Genomic DNA, 21,090 nt, shown 5'->3' with positions numbered 1-21,090 from the left:
ATAAATATAATTATTTCCAATCGGTCGGGTCAAGAACAGATTCGGTCGGGTTTTGACCTATTACTTTCCGGGTTGCTCGGGCTCGGATAAAATCGATTTACAGGTCACAAAATCTTGTTCAAGACCCAGTATTTTCAGGTCCGGTTCGGATTGTTTTTCGTTCAGGTCAGGTTCGGATCGTTTTTCGAGCCGGGTCAATTTTTGACAGGTCTAGTTTCCTTTAGAGGGCGTTCTGTTCACCTTAAAAAAATAAGTTTCAGGTCTAATAAGTTCAGATAAGTTCCAATAAGTTCCAATAAGTTTCAATAAGTTTCAATATTAAAAATAATATTATTATTTATAATTTTTAATATTATTATTATATATATTCATTTATATTAATTATTAATTATTTAATAATTACTCCATCCATTCCTTTTTGATGTTCCTATTTGGAGTTTGGGGTGTAAAATAAGAAAATTGAATATTGTAATGATTATGTGTAAGAGTAATGATTGAGCGTAAGAGAAAGTAATAAAGAAATGAATGAAAGTAATAAAGAAATGAAGGAGCTCGAAGATATTTTTATTTAAGTAATAAAAAATCATAAAAGCGGGGTTGGGTGGGTGAATGAGGAAATGTGAATGAATTAAACTAGTTTCAAGCCCGTGCGATGCACGGAACTTCCTATTGATTTGCAGTTTGAGCGACAAAGAATATTATTTCTACCTTTTAATTGCTAAATGTGACACTAATTTTTTCCTAACACTTATTCAAAGACAGTGTGTTTTTTTATATTTTTATTTTATTGCATAATAAATTGTATAACTTACAGGAGTCTTTATTTTGTCTAATACTTACATGGAAGGTAAATCCTTTGTACAATAGCTAAATAAGTTTTAGAATTACATTTTTTGGAAGTTCTACCAAATTATAGATAAAATCAAACAGGATATTTACTATCTAAGAAGCAATATGTCCAATATGTTTACAACACCTAATATAAGACACGAAAACATTTTATCCTTGTGTTGTTGATGTCCTCCATTCCACACCCAGGAGCCTTATTCTTTTCCCTTTAATCTGCAAAAACGTGGCATTAGTTTTCCATTTCATACATATATTATTTTAATTTTGTATTTTGTTATGGTTACTTACTTTTCTTGTTTAATCTTTTTAAGTCCTTAGCGTGTTGATATTGATGTAGTGGCTTCTATTTCAGTTGCGCTCCGCTTGTTTGTTGCCATTTGCACCTGGACATGCATATTTAATTAAAAAAACTTATAGCAAGCCTAATTTAAATTGTATAATAATGACGTCAACTCACCAAGGTTTGTGTAAGGTCTGTGGACTGAGTTTGATTATCTTCCTTCTCTTCATCTAGGGTGAATACCTTTATAGCAGTGAGCTCTTGTGTGAATCCTCTTTTGTTTACTTGTACTTTAAAAACAAATGAGTTTCCAATGCAATTTTCAAATCTTTCATGAACTTTTTCATCTCCATATTGCTACAATTTGCGGTGATCCTTTGTTAGTCACCGATTGATGATTTAGTTATAACGATTTAGTATTAACGAATTATTTGGATAATTTACCTGTGTGCTTATTTTGATCATTGCTGATATTGGCATTTGTACAATTTTTTCCACAGTTCTATCAAACATTCCGATCCTCATATACGCATCTCCTTCTTTGACTGTTATCACTATTCGATACCTACAATAACAAATTGTATTTGTAAATTTACTTATTATTACTTGTATTGCGTGTCTTTGTTATATATACCTTTGAGTTGGGAATTCATCTATGACTCCACACTTTTTGCACATATGGTGTTCATCAAGCTTTGTCTTGCAAACTCGACATGACTCATATTTCCATCCAAAATCTCTCACATGAAGCATTTCGATTTGTGCATGCCTTTCAAGTGTATGTCATTTGTATGTCCTATGTAACAAATATAGTTTCATTAGTGCAAAATAACAGTACATGTCTTATTTATGGTTTACATAAAGTGCTTTATGGTCATGTGCAATATATATATATATATATATATATATATATATATATATATATATATATATATATATATATATATATATATATATATATATATATATCAAATAATTTTCCTTTGAGTGTCAATTTATATAAGAGGTAGAATGAGATTGTAAAACTGAAGAAATCCAATATTACCTGGTTATCTTCTTGTTCCAAATAAAGCTGTTGTAGTTCTTCTATGGTTTTGCGATTTTTGCTCATTATTTCCATTTTGCTTTCTCGTTGTGGTATTTCAAATTGTGTAACTTCAGGAATAAATTCACCTACACTGTAATTAAGAAATTATTATTATATGATTTAACAACTTTGCCACACTTTGTATGTATTAATATTTTCTTACGCCTTTTTGAATTCCACGACTTCTGCAATATTAAAGTTCCTGTAAATTTTTGTTCCACTTGAAGATCCCAACTGGTAGTTTCCTGTACCAAAAAGTTATTTGTATTACCAGTTATATATTTTATATCGTTAAAAACTGTTAAAATAGTTACATATTCATCAAGGACTTCTGTATTTGTTCCTGTTAATGTCTTATATTCCAGAAGTTGCTTTCATAAACGACTCAAAGTGTGTATACTCAAATAAACATTATAATGTGCCAATTTCGCAAATAATTTGTAAAACACCAGTTACTAAGTTCAATGTTGTACCAAGCTGGTAACCATATGAATATGAGACCAAATTACCATCATATGTATTCATGTTAAGTATGAATGGACTGAATATATGAAGAAGTTCAAAGAAAATATTATTCTAATTTGTAAACACAAAAAAAAAGTTTGAAGGGAAATTACAAAACTTACACAAACAGAGTGTCTACTGCAACACCTATCAGACTTAACAACACTTTTAATTCCATTTTGCAACTCATTAAATCATATGCACTCATCGTCTGTCCATTTTCTTTTTTTAAATCCTGTATTGTATTACACATTTCATCTTTGTTGACTTGTTTCATAATGATAGAAGGATATCATGACAGATTATTACAAATAATTTTTACCTAAGTATTGAGTGACACGGGTTCCTGTTATAACCAATATGTTTGCTTCAATTCCAGTCAGCAACATGTTTTCCTGTATGAATGAATTTGCTACTTCGTTCCAAAGAGTGACTGTGACTTGTTGTTTCCTATATGAATAGGTATTAATGTAAATGTTAATGTGATACTTGAAAGAACTATTATTTAACACATTATATTTTATATTCTGACCTTTGATCTTGAATGTACAATTTCTTTCGTACATTTCATTCTCCATCCGTCACCGTATTCTCTACACCAGTCAGAAGTCCAATAACATCTGCACATGTTTAGAGTTAGTCAATTATATGATATATTTAATTTAATGAGATTTCCTATTTTCTAAAATCACCTGTAACTATGTCATTTCTACCGCTTCGCTCTTGCAAGTGCTCCAAAGGTTTTATTTCAAACTTGTGTATTGCGATTTGAGCAATGTTCTCCTCTTCCGGTGTTATAGAAGTGAATGAAGTGAACCATATCATGTATTCATTTGAAACAGGCTTTAATTTGCGCTTAGTTTTTGTAACATTGAAATGTTTGAAAGTAAAAATTCTCCATTCATGTAGCCTGTCCTTGAAATGAGTAATTAGATTTTTAGGCACGGCTGCTTGGATATGGTTGTCCTACAAATTGAGAAAGGAAGTTAATTTAAAAGAACAATTCCCCAAAAACATGTCATTTGCTAATTTATTTTGAACTCAAATATAAGATTGAGTGAGTTGAGTAGTCCTTATAATGATTTTCAATGTATCAGTCTTAGAAATCAAGGTTTTCATATTTTAAGTAATTTAGATCAAGTATGCAGTGATTTGGGTGTGTTTATCCAGTTCAAAAGGTTAAGTGGGCCGTATATTTTACAAAAAAGAAGCCAGCTTCACACACTAAAATTATCCCTGCTAAGTTTCTGACCAATAGGCAGGCACATTACTGTTTTGTTTCTTGGCTTTTTCTCCACTACTGCTAACATATTCTTTTAAATGCTGAGATTTAATCAACTAAGTGAAACCCATGAACCTCAAATGGTGTATGAAAATGACAGAAGAAAAGTCTAGATCAAAGCAAAATCAAATTTCCTGTAAATGAAACAATTAACCTGAGCCACATGCTGATAAAATTGTTCTTCTTTTACTCTTAGAAGACAAAATTCCTCATATTTGACTACAGAGCAATCTCTCTAATTATGGATCTTTCAATAAATGGGAACAATAATTCTTGGAAAGTCATAAGCGATGCATTACTCATACTCTATTGATCCAGGGGGATAGGAAGCCCCAATCAGTGATTAAATTATTATGTTTCTGCACCTAGTTCATATCGAAAAATAAGACCGGAAATTCATTTATGATGATCATAGATGTAAAAAAGAAGAAAAGTGACTTCAGTTCATCAAATATCACCCAAAGTTTGCTTTTATCTAAACTGAATTACCACTAATTGCTATGCATCTCACATAAACTATAACAAAGAAAATATTTGACAAAAACAACAATCGAAAAGGGCAACAACAAAGAGCACCCCTTTGCTCTTTCTGAATGTACTATTTGTTCATGCCAAGATTCTTGAGTCCATGGAATTTTAATAACTTGATGCTATTCTGTTAGAATTTTAATTCATTAAGCGGCTATGGAAGTTTGTGTTCCTATTTTTTTTTCACTACCTATTTTTATCATTTCTGACATTTTGATCAACCTTTGTTTGCAATATTAATTATGGATATGGATTTTCAATTTAAAACTATTTACACTTTTTAATTTCAGTTAGTTATTCTTTCTGTTATGTCACAACCATTTAGTTTGCATTCCCTATTAGTGTTAGTTTTGAACCTGTCAAGTGTTATATTTACAGAGGTGTGTATTTTTTTGGACCAAATTTAGTTTTGGAAAAATGATAGTTTTTTAAAGATAAAGTTTACTTACCTGCTCATCAAGGAGTATCATATCGAGAGTATCTGGTTCAACATTCTTAGAATCGTATCGTACTTCCCATAGGCGAGTAAGTCGAGCTATTATCTTCCATTTTTTCCTTGATGCATCCAGATCAGAAACATAGTATTTTGTAGGTTCCATCTTGTGTACCCCTGCATAATTAACATATGTCAATAGATTCATATAGTAATGGAAAAATACATTTAATTGAAAAACACATGCTTTCATTAAAGGAAATAATAAAATATAATTAACAGAAACAATCACAAACCTGGAGTTATTTTTTTGTGTTTTTTGTTAGTATTTTATAATATTTTTATGTTTTTTGATATTACAAAGTTTCAAATATTTCCCTATATACTACATTTTTTGTCATTTTGCTTTCTTGTTCCGTATTCCCATCTCTGCCTATACAAATTTTGAGACCACCTCGACTTGTGACTCTTGAAACTGCAACATATAGTTGGCCATGGCTAAAAACAGGCTCTGACAAGTAAACTCCAACACTTTTAAATGTCTGGCCTTGACTTTTGTTTATTGTCATTGCAAAACACACTTTGACCGGGAATTGTCTGCGTTTTAAAGTGAAAGGCAGCGTACTATCAGTTGGTGACACTTCAACCCTGGGAATGGCCACCTGTTCACCTACATTTGTACCTGTTACTACCTTAGCTTGAATCACTCTTGTGTCTAACCTGCTCACAATCAGCCTTGTTCCATTACATAGTCCTTCACTTTGACTAATGTTACGTGTCAGAATAATAGGACAACCCACCTTCAATCGTATTTCATGATTTGGTATTCCTGGGAATTGCAAAGTATTGAGGAATTCTGTTGGATAAAGAACTTCATCATTTGTACTTGTGTTTGTGAATGGGCAAATTCTATCAGCACTTTTGTAAATATGTTCATCTCCGGGAATCATTCCAAGTATATAATTATTGATTTCATCTACTCCTTCATTTTTGGGGGTAAGTATTGCTCTTTCAGTTAGGTAATTTAGGTCTCTATACTTATTTAAGAGGTCTGGATATATTTCTTGGATTATGGCCTTCTTTTTATCACCCTTGTCTTTCAATAAGATATCATCTGGGATTTCTATCCAGTTTGGTTCTTCTTCCCCTTCCATTACTATGGCAGGTATTTTTCCATCCCCAACATCCAAAACCCATTGACTAAACTGAGCTAATTCTTGTTTTCCAATCTGATCTGCAGTGCCTTGTAATCTCATGTTCATGGTCAGCTTGAATACTTTACAGTGAGGCCATAAGGTGTTGGATTTGCTAATTGATCCATCAACAATCTCAGCTCTTCCTTTTCTAGGGATAACAGGTAATATTTGTCTAAAATCACCACCCAATACTACTGTTTTCCCTCCAAAAACCTGATCCTTGGCAGCAGGATTAATGACTTGCATTATGTCTCGAAATGTGCGATCAACTGCTTCAAATGCATGTCTATGTACCGTAGGAGCTTCATCCCATATAATTAGTTTAGTATTCTGTATCAAGAATGCTAGGCTAGATCCCTGGCTGATTCTGCAGCATGATTTCTCGTGTATGTTTATCGGGATGCTGAAACCTGAGTGGGCTGTTTTTCCGGAGGGTAGCAAAAGAGCTGTTATTCCTGATGATGCTACAGCTATGACTACATGGTTTTGTGACCTCAATTTGGAAATTAGTGTCCGCCACAAATATGTTTTCCCAGTTCCTCCACTTCCATAGACAAAGAATAATCCACCATTTCTTTGGTAAACGGCTTGTTGTATTGCCTCATATACTTCTTTTTGTTCCTGATTTAGACCACTTTCAAGTTGTGAAGCTTCTGTTCCTAAATACTCTGTGTCATACAATTGTTCTTCTATAATAAGCCTATTTGTCTCATCTAGTAGAAGTGACATATCCGGAAATGGTATAGTTGGGAATTACTGTAGGGAGTGATGACTTCTATTCAAGACTTGTTCTATCTCACACAAAGTGTAGGTTTGGATTTGGTTGTCTGATAGGGTCAAATTGTGGGTGGTACACCTTTGTTGTTGTTGCCTAAATACAATGTCTTCGGATAATTCTTTCCAATGTCTTTCCCATAACTCTTTTGGATTTGAGACTTCACAAAATAATAGTAGTGTGACAAATAGATTCCTCATTTGTACCGCATTTGCCCAAGTTGCAGCTTCAATTAGTGCCTCATGCCATTCATTATCTCCTTCTAACAGTCCCGAAGCATTGCAAGCTTCTTTGAATGTGGAATATACCACATTGTTCACAGTTCTAATTTTTTCAAAGCTGGTGGATCCTCTTACTTTGTTGAGAAGCATTCTCAAGTAGTATTGTTCCCCAGAGGTCGGGTGCGCATAATAGATCCTTCCAATTTTGGTTCCTAATGTTCGTGGCTTCCACCTTTTTCGTCACGTAACCAAACCCATTCTGTTGGGAATTCATCGTAAGTAAGCTCGCGTGCTTTAGCACTTATTTTATTAATTTCCATCCACTGTGTAAATGGAGTTCTTGCTTCTCCTACTCGTTCCAACACCCCATCTAAATGTTCATGATCTTCAAGCACAATTGGTTGTTCATTTTCCAAATGATAACTCAACCTTTCTACCAGGGGATATTTATATTGGATTTCAAATCCAAACATTCTCTAACATGCTTCAGCTGCCGATACATATCTACATTTGAGGTAAGATTGTATCTCGTCAACGGTTCTTTCATTTTCAGGAATCGGAACCCCATCAACGTTTGTTTGCTCAACTGATACAACTACCATGTCAGGACCTTTGTTCATGTACTTGAAGAGATACTTTGTAGTGTTATATTTGTTGCATAACTCCACATTTATATGAGCATCATATTTCATGAGCAAATCAATATTGTATGGTACAATGTTAGAGTTGTCAATGACATTTCCATTCTTGACAGCAGTTCTCCCATTATCTATTCTTCTATAGACTGGGTAACCATCTTCACCAATACTTGTTTTATTTGTGAACTCTTTAGGGTAGTACTTTGTACACTTTCCTTCTTGCATGCATGGAGATCGTTGGTTTATCACCCCACAAGGACCATGAATCATGTGTTGAACCACGGCTTTAAATGCATCTGGGTTTTTTTTTAGGATCTGGCAGTTCTGCACTGATTATTCTATCAATGTCTTCGGATGTCCTTGGTTTATCTTCTTCATTCAAGAACAATAAAATGTGTGCATGGGGTAATCCTCTTTTTTGAAACTCTATTGTGTATATTGCTGTAAAAAGTAAGATAGCATTTAATAGATTATTAAAGTAAATATAGAATTAATGTTATTTTTAATGTATTTTATTATCTTTTACCTGCTTTGGCTTCTCCAAAATGGCCTCTATCTTTTAGGTCTTCCATTAGCTCTTCAAGTTTTATTTTAAACACTCGAGCTATAATATCAGGCCGATCTTCTGGCCTTTGGCCAGAAATTATTGTCAAAAATTCAATGATCTCTTGCCAATTTGGGTTGCATGTGAACGTGACAAATATATCCGGCGGGCCAGCCCATTTACAAATTGCTAGTGCGTCATGATAGTTTTGCAACATATATCTTGGACTTCCTGTGAAAGATGAAGGTAACACTATGCGTTGTCCTATAGATGAAGGGGTTGTGTCACCACGCGAAACTGCATCCTCAAGTCCCCGCAACATTTCCTTTCTTATTGTTTTTTGGTTTCCCCTAACCCATTCTAATCGTGACTCTTGTAAGCATGTAAATGCATCAACTTGATATTGTTGATTTAATCTTCCAAGTTCAAATCTTGTTATAGACTCACGACGTCTTTGTTGGAAATGAAATGCATAGTATTCTCTAATTGTTACCATTTTCCTAGCCCTTGTTGTTGTTTCTTGATCGGCATGAGGAATATTTGTTGGGAATCCATCTTCACCGTATGGAAATAATATTGGGTATTGCATGGCCATAAAGCTAGGGTGCAACTCTGATATTCTTTTTAGGCCATCTGATTGGTGTTCCACAATTTCATCACGGTGGCCTTTTTCATTGTCACCAGTACCAATAATTAGGGCAGCAACTTCTGATGATGTTGGTAGGTTATATTGTCTACCATCTTTTTGTCTGGTGCCAATCAATCTAAGGCGGATTGGTTGAAGATCATTTTCTTCAAACCTCTCTCTTGCCATTCGGAAAGCCTTAGTTAATTCATTGTGTTCGTCAAACATCTTTGACAGGGCGTCAACAATATCTGGATTTAAATTTGAGTGTTGTCCATTGTTGCCCAAACTGTTAATTCTGTTTGAAATTTCATTTTCCGTATCATAAATGTATAAGTGTGTGAATCTTGGTCGTTCACCGATTTGTGGTAGTAATGATCCTATCTTGTGGTGATTTTGGCCATTCAATCTAAACACATATGGTGAATTTCCTTGATTGATCGTATTATCAACCTTTCCTCCCATTGATGTTAATGCAAATATGGAGTTTAACATCCTAGATTGTTCTTTAAGCTTTTTGAGTTGTGGACCTTCACTTTGGAGGAGTTGTTGTAGATATATTGGAGGGTTTTGTAAAAGAGGTAACTCAATTTTTCCCTTTCTACAATAGATTGAAAATTTTGTTAGACTGTTGTTTGAATCTTTTTTGGCACGCTCCTCATACCACATAATTGCTCCACAATCGCTGCACGTATGCGTTGGTTTGCCAAAGTTCCACACCTCAGTGTATTTTCCTTAAGAAAGAAGGAGTTTATATAAACTGATTAATTATTTGTTTTGTTAGTAGATAGTATGATTATAAGTTTAATAACGTTATTAAAAAATCAATATTTAAATACTTACTTTTTTGTCTTTTGCTTGTCTGTTGTTGTACATCTATTTGATTTGAAATGTGTTCATCACTTCTATGTTCATTTTCCCCTGACATTGATGTTTGGCCGGGAGTGTTTGGCATTGTTCGTTGTCTTACATGTCTTGTTGTTGATCTTGTATTCATGTCTGATGTTGACTCATTTCCTATTAATTAATTTTTAATTCTTTGTTAGAATAGGTTTGTTTAAATTATTTATAAATTTAATTAAAACATGATAATGAATGTTAATTTTTTTCTTACCAATATTCTCTATTAAATGAGAAGTTGTTGGTTGCTCAGATTGGTTTTGATGATTCCTTTTTCGATTCCTTCTTTGTTTCATAATGCACTTCCTTAAGAACCGAGATTTCTTTGCTTTGTTTACTTTGTCCATCCTTAAGTTATTGAATTATGTGGCAAATAAAGTAATAAGAAAGATTAAGTAAACAATTTAGTTGTGAATATTTGAATTGTTGATGCATTAGTTATTATGCCTATAATCTGTCAATGTTTTTATCATATTGCAGCTATTTTAAGATTTGTGATTTTTTTAGGACATTTAACTTTGTAAAAAAACTTATATTATAATTAGAACGAAAAGAGTGACAAACATTATGCAAATGTGATTATTAAATTATAAAATACACATGTAATTCATATATAAAATACTCATGTAATTCGTAAAAAATAGACTGAGTATAATTAACAATATTTTATCATAAACACATAACAATTATTTTGTACATTAAATTAGCAGTAAATAAAGAAATACAACCTATGTTAGGTTGTCTATATGCGTATTTAATAATTGCATGAAGAAAATAATGTAGGACTACTTCACAAATATACAACTTAAGCTAGGCTATATATCTAAATACATATTTATCTATAAACATCTTAGCTTCCAATTTGTATATTATTCCATTAAGATGCTTCAATGTTGATTACTTCTCCCATTTCGTTGTCTTGATTTTGTTCCCATTCGGCCAATTTTTCTATTAGATATGTTCCCATGAAATCAACGTCAAGGTAAGAAATCCCAGAATATTTGAATTTAGTTGGGTGTATATTTCCGTCATTGGTTAATACGTCGCTATACTTTTCTTTAATCGGGATCCAAGGCTCTAGGTCTGGAACTGTTTTCAATAAAACATCAACTCTTCTTGGTCCGGTGGTGAAATTGTTATTTCCTCCAATGATAATTATTCCCCAAAAGTTGCATGTTTCTATTAGTGTTGTTAAATATTCAACCATGGGCTGTCCGTATGACCATCTTAGATTGTAAGGATTCATTGGGTGTTCCTCCATCTATTTAAAAAAGGATTAAAAATAAATTTAATTATAAATATTTATGAACTGATGTTATCAAAGTAAACAATAAGTTTAAAAAGAAAAACCCAAGTTTTAATTATCTGAAAACCAAATATATACTTTTTCCAAACCTATTACTTAAATCGAATGTATAATCTACTCCAATTCATTTTACCTATCCGCAAAGTCTTTAATTTTTATAGTTTATAACTGTAAAACATAATAAAAATAACAGCACCACAATCCTCCATCCCTTTTCTTCTTTAAAACTCCCATATTTCTAATTAAACCAAAAAGCACAACTATAAATTTCCTACTTAATTTACCAACCACTGTGAGTTTAACTCTTCTGATCAATTCACCATAAATTAGGAATGAACTTTAAGGAAGTGTTTTTTGGTCAGCATTGTTTGACTTTGTAAAAATTTCAAGTGCAGTGGATAATGGTTTGTTTAATTATTTGAAGAGAAGTTGTTGGTGCAGTCTTTCTTTGCCATTCCTCTGTTACTTTAAATATTAAAGGATGAAAAAGATAAGTGACAATGCAAATGTTTTTAAAACAATTATTATAAGAACTTTAAATATTGGAAAAGGCTACATGTACTACTAGAGTACAAGAGCCTTTTGTACATCACCTATAATATATTGACAACACATCAATCCCACTAAAAAATGGGAGGGAAAACACAAATAAAAAAGAAGTTTTAGGCGGGATACACTTTTGCATATTGCGCCAAAACGTGAGAATTGGGCGGGATGCATTTTCACTTATTGCGCCAATCTGAAGAGCGCCAAACGAAATTATTGTAGGTCCTTCATCTCCCTTCTTCTCTTTCCTTTTTCTTCCATTGTTGTTCATAAAAGAAATCTGCCATTGTTGTTCATTAAAAAAAACTGCCATTGTTGGTCCATATTCATTCTTGCTAAGAATAAAAATTGAAATTTAATTAATTTCATAGCTGGACATTCGTGCTAGATATAAACTATTATCAATTGCAATTAGAGCTGCCCTTAATATCTTTCGAATTGGGCTATGAGATAGCCAGAATTTTTATTACATAAACCTCCATTTGTGATGCATATAAGGTGTTTGATAAAATGCTCAATTGAAATATTAAATTTAATCTACCTTTTCTAAATTAGTTTCAGTTGCAAAAGCTAGCTATATTGATGGTTGGAAGAAGGTATAGAAGAAAACTAGCTATGTGGATGTTTTGTGCTTGAATGGAAGCAAAAGCTGGACACTTTACCAAAGGTTGATGAAGACGACAATGGCTTTTCAGAAGTGACAATGGTCGTATATTGCAATATGCAATCTGATTATATATTGTTTATTATGATTCCGTAAATACTAAAAAGAAAACATAAAAAGTATAGAAACATAAAACAACAATTGCACAAAGGAAAAAAAAAGCCACATATAAAGGATAGAACGCAGGTCTAGGCAGTGTAAAGATGACCATATAAACTTCGTTGTAACCAGTTTGGCAAGGGGTATCAGCACATCCATTTGTGCTAGAAAATATATAATATATTTGAGATTTTGAAAACCTTGTTTTATAAGCAGCGAATGTTTAGATTTCATAATAAATAAAATGATCCCACATATTAAAATACATAGTAATAAAATTTAATTCTCATTTTTTTCATGAAATGCCCCTGAGGTTTGCAATAATGCACCAAATACACCTGCGCGTTTCAAAATTCATAAAATACCCCTAAAGTTCCGTACTGTTCATTAAATGCTCCTGGATTTAACGGACGTTAGCTTGCCGTTAGTGATGTTTTACCAATTTTCCTTAATTGTTGTTTGGCGCGATTTAGGTAACAACTGTGACTGAAATTCCAAAAAAAAAAAAAAACTTCTCAACTTCTCTTCTTTCTCTCTCATTTCCCCTGTTCTTCAACCCTCATCAATTCTACTGTAACTAACAAAATTCTGGGTAGATCTTTAAGAATTTAGTGAAATTTGTTGCGTTCTCTTTTGGCGAGTTCGTGGGTGTTCGTTTGGTGAATTCGCGACAAAAAGGGGGCAACTTGGAGGCGATTTAGAGCTTCGGGTGCAGTGGACGAACAAGGGCCCTTTTCCTAGTTGGATTATCTACTTCAAGGTAATAATCCCTTCTTCGCTGATTTATTTTGCTTGTAAAGTACAATTTTTTTCGCGAAATTGATTAGGGTTAGGGTTTTGCGAAATTGTTAGTGATTTTTTGAAATTGTCAGTTGAGATTAATTAATTGGTTAGAAGTTAGTTATTCCTTGGATTTGTTGTGAATAATTGTTTGGTTAGTTGTAAGTTGTGATTGTGACCTGTTGAATTTCATTGTGATCATGATTGTGGTTGTTTATTGATGAATTGTTGTTGGTTGAATCGAAATTCATGTTTTTTTTTCTTAAATTTTCCCTTTAGGATGACTGCAATGTGGTTGTTATTGCATCATGGATCACATAGCTTTGATGTGAGAGTTACAGACATGGAAAAGTATCGTCTTTTGAGGTTGTTTTTGGATATTTTTGAGGAATCTGTTAGGCAGGATGTGTTTTTACCTAGTACATTTGCCCTGTTTATTGAGTCTCCCTGTGGTAGAGTTGAGTTGGTAGATGATAAGACAATGAAGCTAATGTGGGGATGGAATTGGGGTAAGGACACTGCTGAAATATGGGTTGAGGGTACAGACAAACCAGGAGTGGTGTTTAGAAATGCTGTTGCCACAATTGAGCATCATAGGAAGGAGAGTGAGAGAAAGCTCAAAGAGAGACAAGATGAACTTCTTAAGGCTCAAAGAAAGGAGGAAGAGGAAATGAGGAAAAAACAGGAGAGAGAGGACATTTTAAGGGAACTTCAGGAACAAATGGAGTACACAGTAGCTGTGGAGGTGCCTGTGGTTGATTGTGAGGACTTAAGCACTGAGTATGTGAGGATTATAAGCAAGGATGGTGCTGATGAGGTGTTTCCAGGAGCCTCTCAACCACAACCCACACAAGAATCTTCACCCTCCAAAAATCCTACTTCTCCTAAACCTGGCAAAATACGGGGATGACTTGTGGCTAGGGGTGAAAGAGAAATTGATTCAGTCAGGGAAATTCAAAATCCAGAAGATGTATGCTCACCTAAGGGAAGTTGGAAAACAAAAGGCCAAAGTCAAGCCAACTACTCCAAAAGCTCCTAAGGTTCCTAAAGCCAAGAAACTGACCCCTAAAAGGAGACCCACCCCAACTCAAAAACAGGCCATACCAAAGGCAAAAAAACCCACCCCAACAACAAAAAAGCCCACCTCAACACCACAGCAACCCACCCCAACTCCAGAACAATCAATCCCACCAGCACAGCAACCCACCCCAACAACACAGCAGCCCATCCCACCACCACAGCAACCCAACCCATCACCACAAACACACCCCACCCATTCCCTACCACCACAGAACACCCAAAATGATCAACCACCCCATTCCCCACCACCACAGAACACCCAAAATGATCAGCCACCCCATTCAACACCAACACAGAATCAGTCTGAAGCTGTTAAAAGGAAGGGGGGCAGGACTAGACCTACAGGGTTCAGGGTGAACAAAGTGACTGCCAAGAAAGCTGGAACTTGGGTATCCAAAGGGAAGGGCATAGGTAGGAAGGGTACAGGGAGGTCAAAGAGTGCAAGGGTGTTCACTGATGTTGAGGATATAGGTTCAGAAGAGGAGAGTGAGGATTCAGATTGGGAGGAATCTGAACCAGACTCTGAACTAGAGGAGGATAAACTTGATGATTGGGTTGACTCTGATGTGGAGGCTGAGGTGATAACAGATGATATGCCTGACTTATTGTTTGAGGAATGTTTGGATGGTTCTAGTAAGATGGATAAGGCCTACAAGAATGGAAAGATATGGACTCATCAACCATATGGGTCCATCAAATTAGAACCTTGGTTGATCTTTCCAGACAAGTCCACTTTCCTAGATGTTTTGAGGAGTTTTTGCATACAAGAGGGGTTTGGACTTAGTGTTGAGAGGGCTGACAGTAAGAGGTACACTGCAGTGTGTGCAATAGAAACTTGTGACTGGAGGATACATGCAAGTAAGATGTTTGACAGTGTCAGTTGGGCTATTAAGGGGATCAGTGGGTGCCACAAAACTTGTGGGAGATTGGAGGAGAACCCTGTGGTGACCTCTGAGTGGCTATGTAAGAACATGATGAGTCTAATTGAGGCCAACACTGAAATTCCTGTTGAGACATTGAGAAGGTATGCACAGGAGACATTTCAATTGAGGGTTAAAAAGAGATTGTTGTACAAAGTAAGGAGTATGGCAGTAGAGAAGATACATGGTGGTTGGACTGAGGCTTATGAGTTGCTTCCTAGGTATGCTGAGATGATTAAACAGACAAACCCAGGAAGTTATGCACTGATTTCATGGGGTGCTACAAGTGGGGATGTGAACCCCAAGTTCAGAGCTTGTTTCTTCTCCTTTGCTGCTCAAGTCAAGGGGTTTTTGAGGGGGTGCAGGCCTATAACTGGAATAGATGGGGCTCATCTAAGTGGGTTTTACAAGGGAATCCTACTCACAGCTGTTGGCATTGATGGGAACAATGAAATATTTGTTCTGGCTTATGGGATAGTGGACACTAAGAGCTGTGATAGTTGGACACATTTTATGAGATGCTTGAGGCAGATGTTTGAGCAAGAGGGTTGCAACAAAGATGATTGGACCTTCATCAGTGACAAGATGAAGGTATATGTTCATTTTTCTCCTTTTTTGTTTCAATTTTATAATATTGCAACAGATATGATTGGCCTAAAATGAACATATTCTGTGTAGGGAGTTGACTTGGCAGTGAGAGATACTTTTCCTAGAGCTACTAGGAGAGTTTGCTGCCAACACTTGTACATGAATTGCAAAAACAATGGATTTAGTGGATCTGCTTTCTTCAAACTATTTTGGATAGCTGCAAATGCACACAATGAGTATGTGTATGGTAAAGCATTAGAGAAGATCACTGCTCATGATCCAAATGCTGCTGCATACTTGGACACATGCCAGGAGCAGTGGTCCAGGCATATGTTTGACCCTGCTGTTTGTTGTGATCACAACACAACAAACTTTGTGGAGTCATTCAATGCATGCACAAAACCATACAGAGACATGCCTGTATTCTCATTGTTGGAAGGTATAGCTCACCACTTCATGTTCTGTTCCTTTATTTTCTGATGTTTGTGATGTTCTGTGTATAATGTTTTATGTTGTTGTGTTGTTGTACAGCAATCAGAAAGTGGTGTATGGAGAGGGTTGGGGCAAGATTTGACATGGCAATTGATATGGAGGATGGTCAGTTGACTGAGTATGCCAAGAAAGAGGTGGATGAAAGAACAGGAGAGTCTAGGTTCTGCTATGCTACAGCCTGTGGTGGGGGGGAATTTGAGGTCAGAGATGCACATGTGAACTTCCGCATCAGGTTATCAACTAGAAGATGTGGGTGTGGGAAGTGGCAAATTTCTGGAATCCCCTGCAAGCATGCACTCAGGGTGATTTATGACCAAAGGCTGAACCCCATTGATTTTGTCTCCCCATTCTTCAAGTCTGCTGCATACAAGCTTACATATGCAGACCACATTCACCCCATGTCAGACCCAACACAGTGGCCTAACTTTTCTCTCACTGCCATTCAGCCTCCAGTCATCAAAAGACAAGCTGGCAGACCTGCTAAGAAGAGAAAGAGAGGACCAAATGAACCCAGTGAAGGAAATAATGCCCTTGGTCCAAGTATGCATTCTATTTTAAGTCTAATAAATGCGGTTCAGTATTAATTAACAAGTTAATAATTCAGTGAGATCAAGTGAGCTGAATGCCTAACTAGAGGCCGCTTCAGTTCAAGTGGAATTAATGATATTAATCCACAGCTTACTCTTGACTGAACCCGTAGGGTCACACAAATAGTACGTAAACGGATCAAGTATTTAATGGCATTAAATACTCCATCTATGAATATTCGGAACCGACGGATCTTGGTTTCAGTGGGAGCTAAGATCGTCACAGGCAAGAAATGAATACTCCGGAAACGATGATATTGCCGGAAACGGAAATATGGATCGTATCGGAAATATAAATATTATCCAAGTCGTAGATGTTGCCGGAAACGGAAACATGGTACGTATCGGAAAATATTATCGGAAATGGAAATATTGCCAGAATCGGAAATATTGCCGGAAACGGAAATATTGTCAGAATCGGAAATATTACCGGAATCGGAAAATAATTCCGGAAACGGAAATATTAAATATTTGTTCGAAACGGAAATTAATTCCGGAATCGGAAATATTAAATATTGTTCGTATCGGAAATGAATTCCGGAATCGGAAAATTTAATCGGAAGCGCATCGTACGAATAAGCATCGGACGAGGCCTGCCGGACGAGGCCCAGCACGAAGCCAGGCCATCGCCCAGCAAGCCAAGCGCGCCGCACAAACAGCCACGCCAGGCCCAGCGCAAGGCCAGGCCCAGCAGGCTGCGCAGCGCGCACAGCACGCGCAGCGCGCAGCGCGCGCGGGCGCTGCGTGGGCTGCTGCTCGCGCGCACGCATGGGGGCCTATCGTGGCTGCCGTGCGTGTGTGTGTGCAAGTGTTTGTGTTCGTGCACGTTTCCTAAAACATGCAGAGTTCGGTTAATGATTAAATTCCTAATTCTATTTGATGAATTAATTAAATTAGAGTTCTTGTAGGATTCTAGGTTTAATTAATTTGTATCTGAATAGGATTTCGATTCCCTTTCCATACCCCTATAAATATGAGGCTAGGGCTCACAATTTATAACAAGTTTCAAAGTATTCAAAGTGAGTTTTTGAGAGAAAAATTCAGTCACACATTTGCCTATAAAGTGCCGAAAATAATAGTACCTTAAGGGCGATTCTAGTTGGTCAATCTTAAGGCGGATCCGGACGTGCTGTGGACTATCTACGGAGGGACGACACTTGGAGTCCTAAAGACTTGTTCTTGTTCGGTTGGGGCGCAGCTAGGGAAGGCACGCAACAAAGAGTATGCATCTAAACTATGCTAAATGATTATGTGTAAATAATATGTTTTCCTGGCTTTATGGTTTTTCCGCATGATTTATGAATTGTCATATGTATCATAACATAACAGTGGTATCACGAGCCCCTTATTATTTTCATAATCTAAATTGCATGAACATGGTTAAATATTACAAATTTGCAAGAATTAAAAGGGGTGATTAATTTTCGTAATTGTTAATTAATTGCAAATTGCGTTTATTTAATTATACGTACGCAGTTTTTCGGCAGTTTCTTCGTTACTCATCCGAATTGAGTGATTTTTGTGTCAATTCCGCATGTAAAAGGCATTCTAAAATTTTGACAAAAATAGTATTTTTCTGCCGAACCCAGAATTCTCAAATTCGAAGCCTAACTATGACTTTTCGAAGGTTTTAGTTTTTCGAATGCAAAATTTCGTAAATTTAAGATGTTAAATTAAATATTTGCGATTCTTGTTGATAAATCTTGAATTTTTGATTGACCTACTGCATATGTTTAACAAGTTTGAATGCCTAGTCTTGTTAATTATGCAATCTAATTTGTAATTATGATTAATTTGTTGAAAATTAGAATAATTTAGAATTAATTTGATTTTCATAATTAATTGTAATTTAATTAGAAACCTATGATTAAAAACCACCATAAAAATTGTAAATTTATGATAAATTTTAAATTTTTATGACCTAGACTTGAATCCATAACAATCGGAAATCAATTGGATAATAAATTTTCGATTTTTCGCCCTAAAATTATGAAATTAATAATATTTATTAATTTGTCATTAATTTTATAAATTTTAAATTTTTATGCGATTCGTTCATAAAACTTGCACGCACAAAGCAATGGACGCTTCGTGTTACCCTTAAGGGGTGTTGTATAATGCGGGCATGCGACGACGAGCAAGGGAGCTCGTCGCCCGTGCGGCACGAATGCAATGAGCAAGGGCGTAGTGCACGAGCACAAGGCAGCAGCCCTGCCTTGTGTCGTGTGCCACGAGCAATGGACGAATGGGCATGGGCGAAGGGCGAGCCAAGGCAGTCGCGTGTGGGCAGCAAGCAAGCTGCGCCACAACGCGCGCTGCCTCGCACAAGAGCGCGCAGCCTCGCGCGCAGCGAGCGCAAGCTCGCGTGCCACGAGCGCTGCGCCCAGCATTGCTCGCGCGCACACGCCCAGCGAGCGATGGCTCGCGCGCCCAGCGAGCGATGTCACGCGCCCAGCGAGCGATGTCGCGCGCGCACTGCGAGCGATAGCTCGCGTGCGATGAGCGCTGGCGCGCGCAGCGAGCACCAATGCGTGCGGAGGCTTGCGATGGGGATGCAGCAGCTATGCGACGAGCGCATGGGCTGCGCGCACATGGCCAGCAATGGCTGTGTGCGTGCGGCCCATGGGCGTGCAACGCGTAGGGTGTTTGCGTTACGATTAAAGATCGTTTTGAATGTTTAATTTGAAAATTCCAGTTCACGTAATTTTAATTAATTTTAAAATTAATAATTTAAATTATTTTCTTGGATTTTAATTTTGAATATTGTAATTATAATAAATTTTATTTATTCTAATTATTTTACTAAAATTAAAATCATGAATTAATTTAAATACGACTGAAATTAAATTAAACTTTTTGGATTCAATTATAAGTTTATATGAGCTTTAAATTTTAATTAAATTTGTATGTTTCCGGTTAGACTAGAAATACATTTTTATGTTTAAAATTAGTAAAGCATATGAATTTATTGGTTTAAGTGGGAGCGTATTTTAGTCATAAACTCTTGATTAGGTCTACAAATCCTTAAGGTTAAAACAACTTGATTAGAATTAATAAGGACTGAATAATTGGTAGATTATTGGTGCCCTTGATTAATTGCTGCAAATGTTTACGTGATGCATAATGTGTTTTACTAACCAGCTATGTGGGCCATTCATGATAATGAATGGGTGAATGGTATATATTGTATATGTACTGTTTTGCAGGTTATGAAGTGACTAGTATGGCCCAAATAGGATAGAAAATATGGTCTGCGTACCATTAATTTGAATGTAATTGGTCTAAAGTACCAAAGTTATTTTTCAATTCAAATATGGTCTGCGAACCATCAAATAGTTGTAATTAGTTATAGCTTATCCTATTTGAAGAAAATGGTGCCTCCCACGGAGATTTTCAAGACGGACTTTGAAGTCAAAAGCTTCAAGATGAAGTCGGGCCATACTAGATCACAAATATCTTATGCATGTTTTAAGTTATTTATTGTTTTAAATATGTCTTAAAATGCATGAGATCAAAAGCTTGATTATGTTGCATGATTAAGGATTTTAGTTCACTTAAAATCTAACCAACATAGTAAGAGCCTTAAGTTCCAAACTTAAAAATTGAGTTAAAAGGTGCCATGCCAAAATATACACTTGCTTGGATATCCTTTACATCAATCTAGTAATAGTTTTCGCTCAGCGAGGTGTTACTTATTGGTCCTAAAGGGGCAAGGTACACAAATAATTGTGAGTACATGTTAGTTTTGGTGAAACTCAGCGATATAAGTAAGGAGTCCTTTTATGTCGTGGCAAAATCGATAGGTTTACCTAATACGTTCTTAGACGTACCTATCAACCAAGAATAGTTTCTAGACTATTAGCAAAAGGCTTTTGCTTACCTAAGATGTTCTAGGATTAAGTCGACAAACTGTGCTTAGTTCTTCAATGATTTTAGGATCTTGGAATCATTTTATTCACACCTGCCGGAACACATAATTTGAATAAAATGCTTAATAAACATTGAATTATGCATGTATGCTAGAATTTAAGTTTATTAAAAGAAACTGTGAATGGTTATTTATTTGTTTATTCTTTTCAATTGTAGTTTTTAATATGGCAAACAACAATTCATTCAACATTCGATCAATTCTCGAAAAGGAGAAGTTGAACGGGAAAAACTTCCTT

At 35.7% G+C, this 21,090-nt stretch overlaps 4 protein-coding genes across 5 annotated transcripts; 1 reads left to right on the top strand and 3 right to left on the bottom strand.

Annotated features, from left to right (window-relative positions):
• Positions 1 to 772: 772 nt before the first annotated feature.
• LOC130461137 (uncharacterized) lies at positions 773 to 5,382 on the bottom strand. Of its 2 annotated transcripts, XR_008921517.1 has the most exons (11): positions 4,980 to 5,382; positions 3,413 to 3,686; positions 3,253 to 3,340; positions 3,043 to 3,170; positions 2,380 to 2,461; positions 2,175 to 2,307; positions 1,764 to 1,925; positions 1,574 to 1,694; positions 1,307 to 1,486; positions 1,138 to 1,232; positions 773 to 1,062 (listed from the first exon to the last, which is right to left on the bottom strand). XR_008921517.1 is itself a non-coding variant. In XM_056829090.1 (4 exons), the coding sequence occupies exons 1-3, from the start codon at positions 5,214 to 5,216 to the stop codon at positions 3,288 to 3,290; spliced, it is 564 nt and encodes a 187-aa protein (XP_056685068.1). In that variant the 5' UTR covers positions 5,217 to 5,382; the 3' UTR covers positions 2,973 to 3,170; positions 3,253 to 3,287. The 2 variants fall into 2 exon arrangements, 1 of the variants encoding a protein (XP_056685068.1); XM_056829090.1 differs by lacking the exons at positions 773 to 1,062; positions 1,138 to 1,232; positions 1,307 to 1,486; ... (2 more) ...; positions 2,175 to 2,307; positions 2,380 to 2,461 and having other exon boundaries at positions 2,973 to 3,170.
• A 14-nt stretch (positions 5,383 to 5,396) lies between these two features.
• LOC130461738 (uncharacterized) lies at positions 5,397 to 6,888 on the bottom strand. Its single transcript, XM_056829921.1, has 2 exons — positions 5,545 to 6,888; positions 5,397 to 5,438 (listed from the first exon to the last, which is right to left on the bottom strand). Exons 1-2 carry the CDS (start codon positions 6,886 to 6,888, stop codon positions 5,397 to 5,399), a joined length of 1,386 nt encoding a protein of 461 aa, XP_056685899.1.
• Positions 6,889 to 8,079: 1,191 nt separating this feature from the next.
• On the bottom strand, positions 8,080 to 9,917 carry LOC130461737 (uncharacterized). Its single transcript, XM_056829920.1, has 3 exons — positions 9,806 to 9,917; positions 8,320 to 9,696; positions 8,080 to 8,234 (listed from the first exon to the last, which is right to left on the bottom strand). Exons 1-3 carry the CDS (start codon positions 9,915 to 9,917, stop codon positions 8,080 to 8,082), a joined length of 1,644 nt encoding a protein of 547 aa, XP_056685898.1.
• Positions 9,918 to 13,002: 3,085 nt separating this feature from the next.
• On the top strand, positions 13,003 to 14,167 carry LOC130461736 (uncharacterized). The gene is made up of 2 exons (XM_056829919.1): positions 13,003 to 13,237; positions 13,537 to 14,167. The coding sequence occupies exon 2, from the start codon at positions 13,538 to 13,540 to the stop codon at positions 14,165 to 14,167; it is 630 nt and encodes a 209-aa protein (XP_056685897.1). The 5' UTR covers positions 13,003 to 13,237; position 13,537.
• The last annotated feature ends 6,923 nt before the right edge of the window (positions 14,168 to 21,090 follow it).

Source organism: Spinacia oleracea, chromosome 5, assembly GCF_020520425.1.
Source record: "Spinacia oleracea cultivar Varoflay chromosome 5, BTI_SOV_V1, whole genome shotgun sequence".
NCBI classification, from domain to species: domain Eukaryota; kingdom Viridiplantae; phylum Streptophyta; class Magnoliopsida; order Caryophyllales; family Amaranthaceae; genus Spinacia; species Spinacia oleracea.
This window is presented reverse-complemented; position numbering and strand designations above follow the sequence as displayed.

What these genes read in the sequence shown, in the direction of transcription:
- LOC130461137 (XM_056829090.1), bottom strand. Translation starts at nt 5,216, where the DNA reads ATGAAAGCATGTGTTTTTCAATTAAATGTATTTTTCCATTACTATATG. An exon ending in TGATACTCCTTGATGAGCAG is followed by an intron (nt 3,687 to 4,979) that starts GTAAGTAAACTT and finishes CTCAATTTGTAG; the next exon opens with GACAACCATATCCAAGCAGC. An exon ending in TAGAAATGACATAGTTACAG is followed by an intron (nt 3,341 to 3,412) that starts GTGATTTTAGAA and finishes AAACATGTGCAG; the next exon opens with ATGTTATTGGACTTCTGACT.
- LOC130461737 (XM_056829920.1), bottom strand. Translation starts at nt 9,917, where the DNA reads ATGCCAAACACTCCCGGCCAAACATCAATGTCAGGGGAAAATGAACAT. An exon ending in GACAAGCAAAAGACAAAAAA is followed by an intron (nt 9,697 to 9,805) that starts GTAAGTATTTAA and finishes TTCTTTCTTAAG; the next exon opens with GAAAATACACTGAGGTGTGG. An exon ending in TTTTGGAGAAGCCAAAGCAG is followed by an intron (nt 8,235 to 8,319) that starts GTAAAAGATAAT and finishes TACTTTTTACAG; the next exon opens with CAATATACACAATAGAGTTT.
- LOC130461736 (XM_056829919.1), top strand. Translation starts at nt 13,538, where the DNA reads ATGACTGCAATGTGGTTGTTATTGCATCATGGATCACATAGCTTTGAT.
- LOC130461738 (XM_056829921.1), bottom strand. Translation starts at nt 6,888, where the DNA reads ATGTCACTTCTACTAGATGAGACAAATAGGCTTATTATAGAAGAACAA. An exon ending in GCAGACAATTCCCGGTCAAA is followed by an intron (nt 5,439 to 5,544) that starts GTGTGTTTTGCA and finishes TATATGTTGCAG; the next exon opens with TTTCAAGAGTCACAAGTCGA.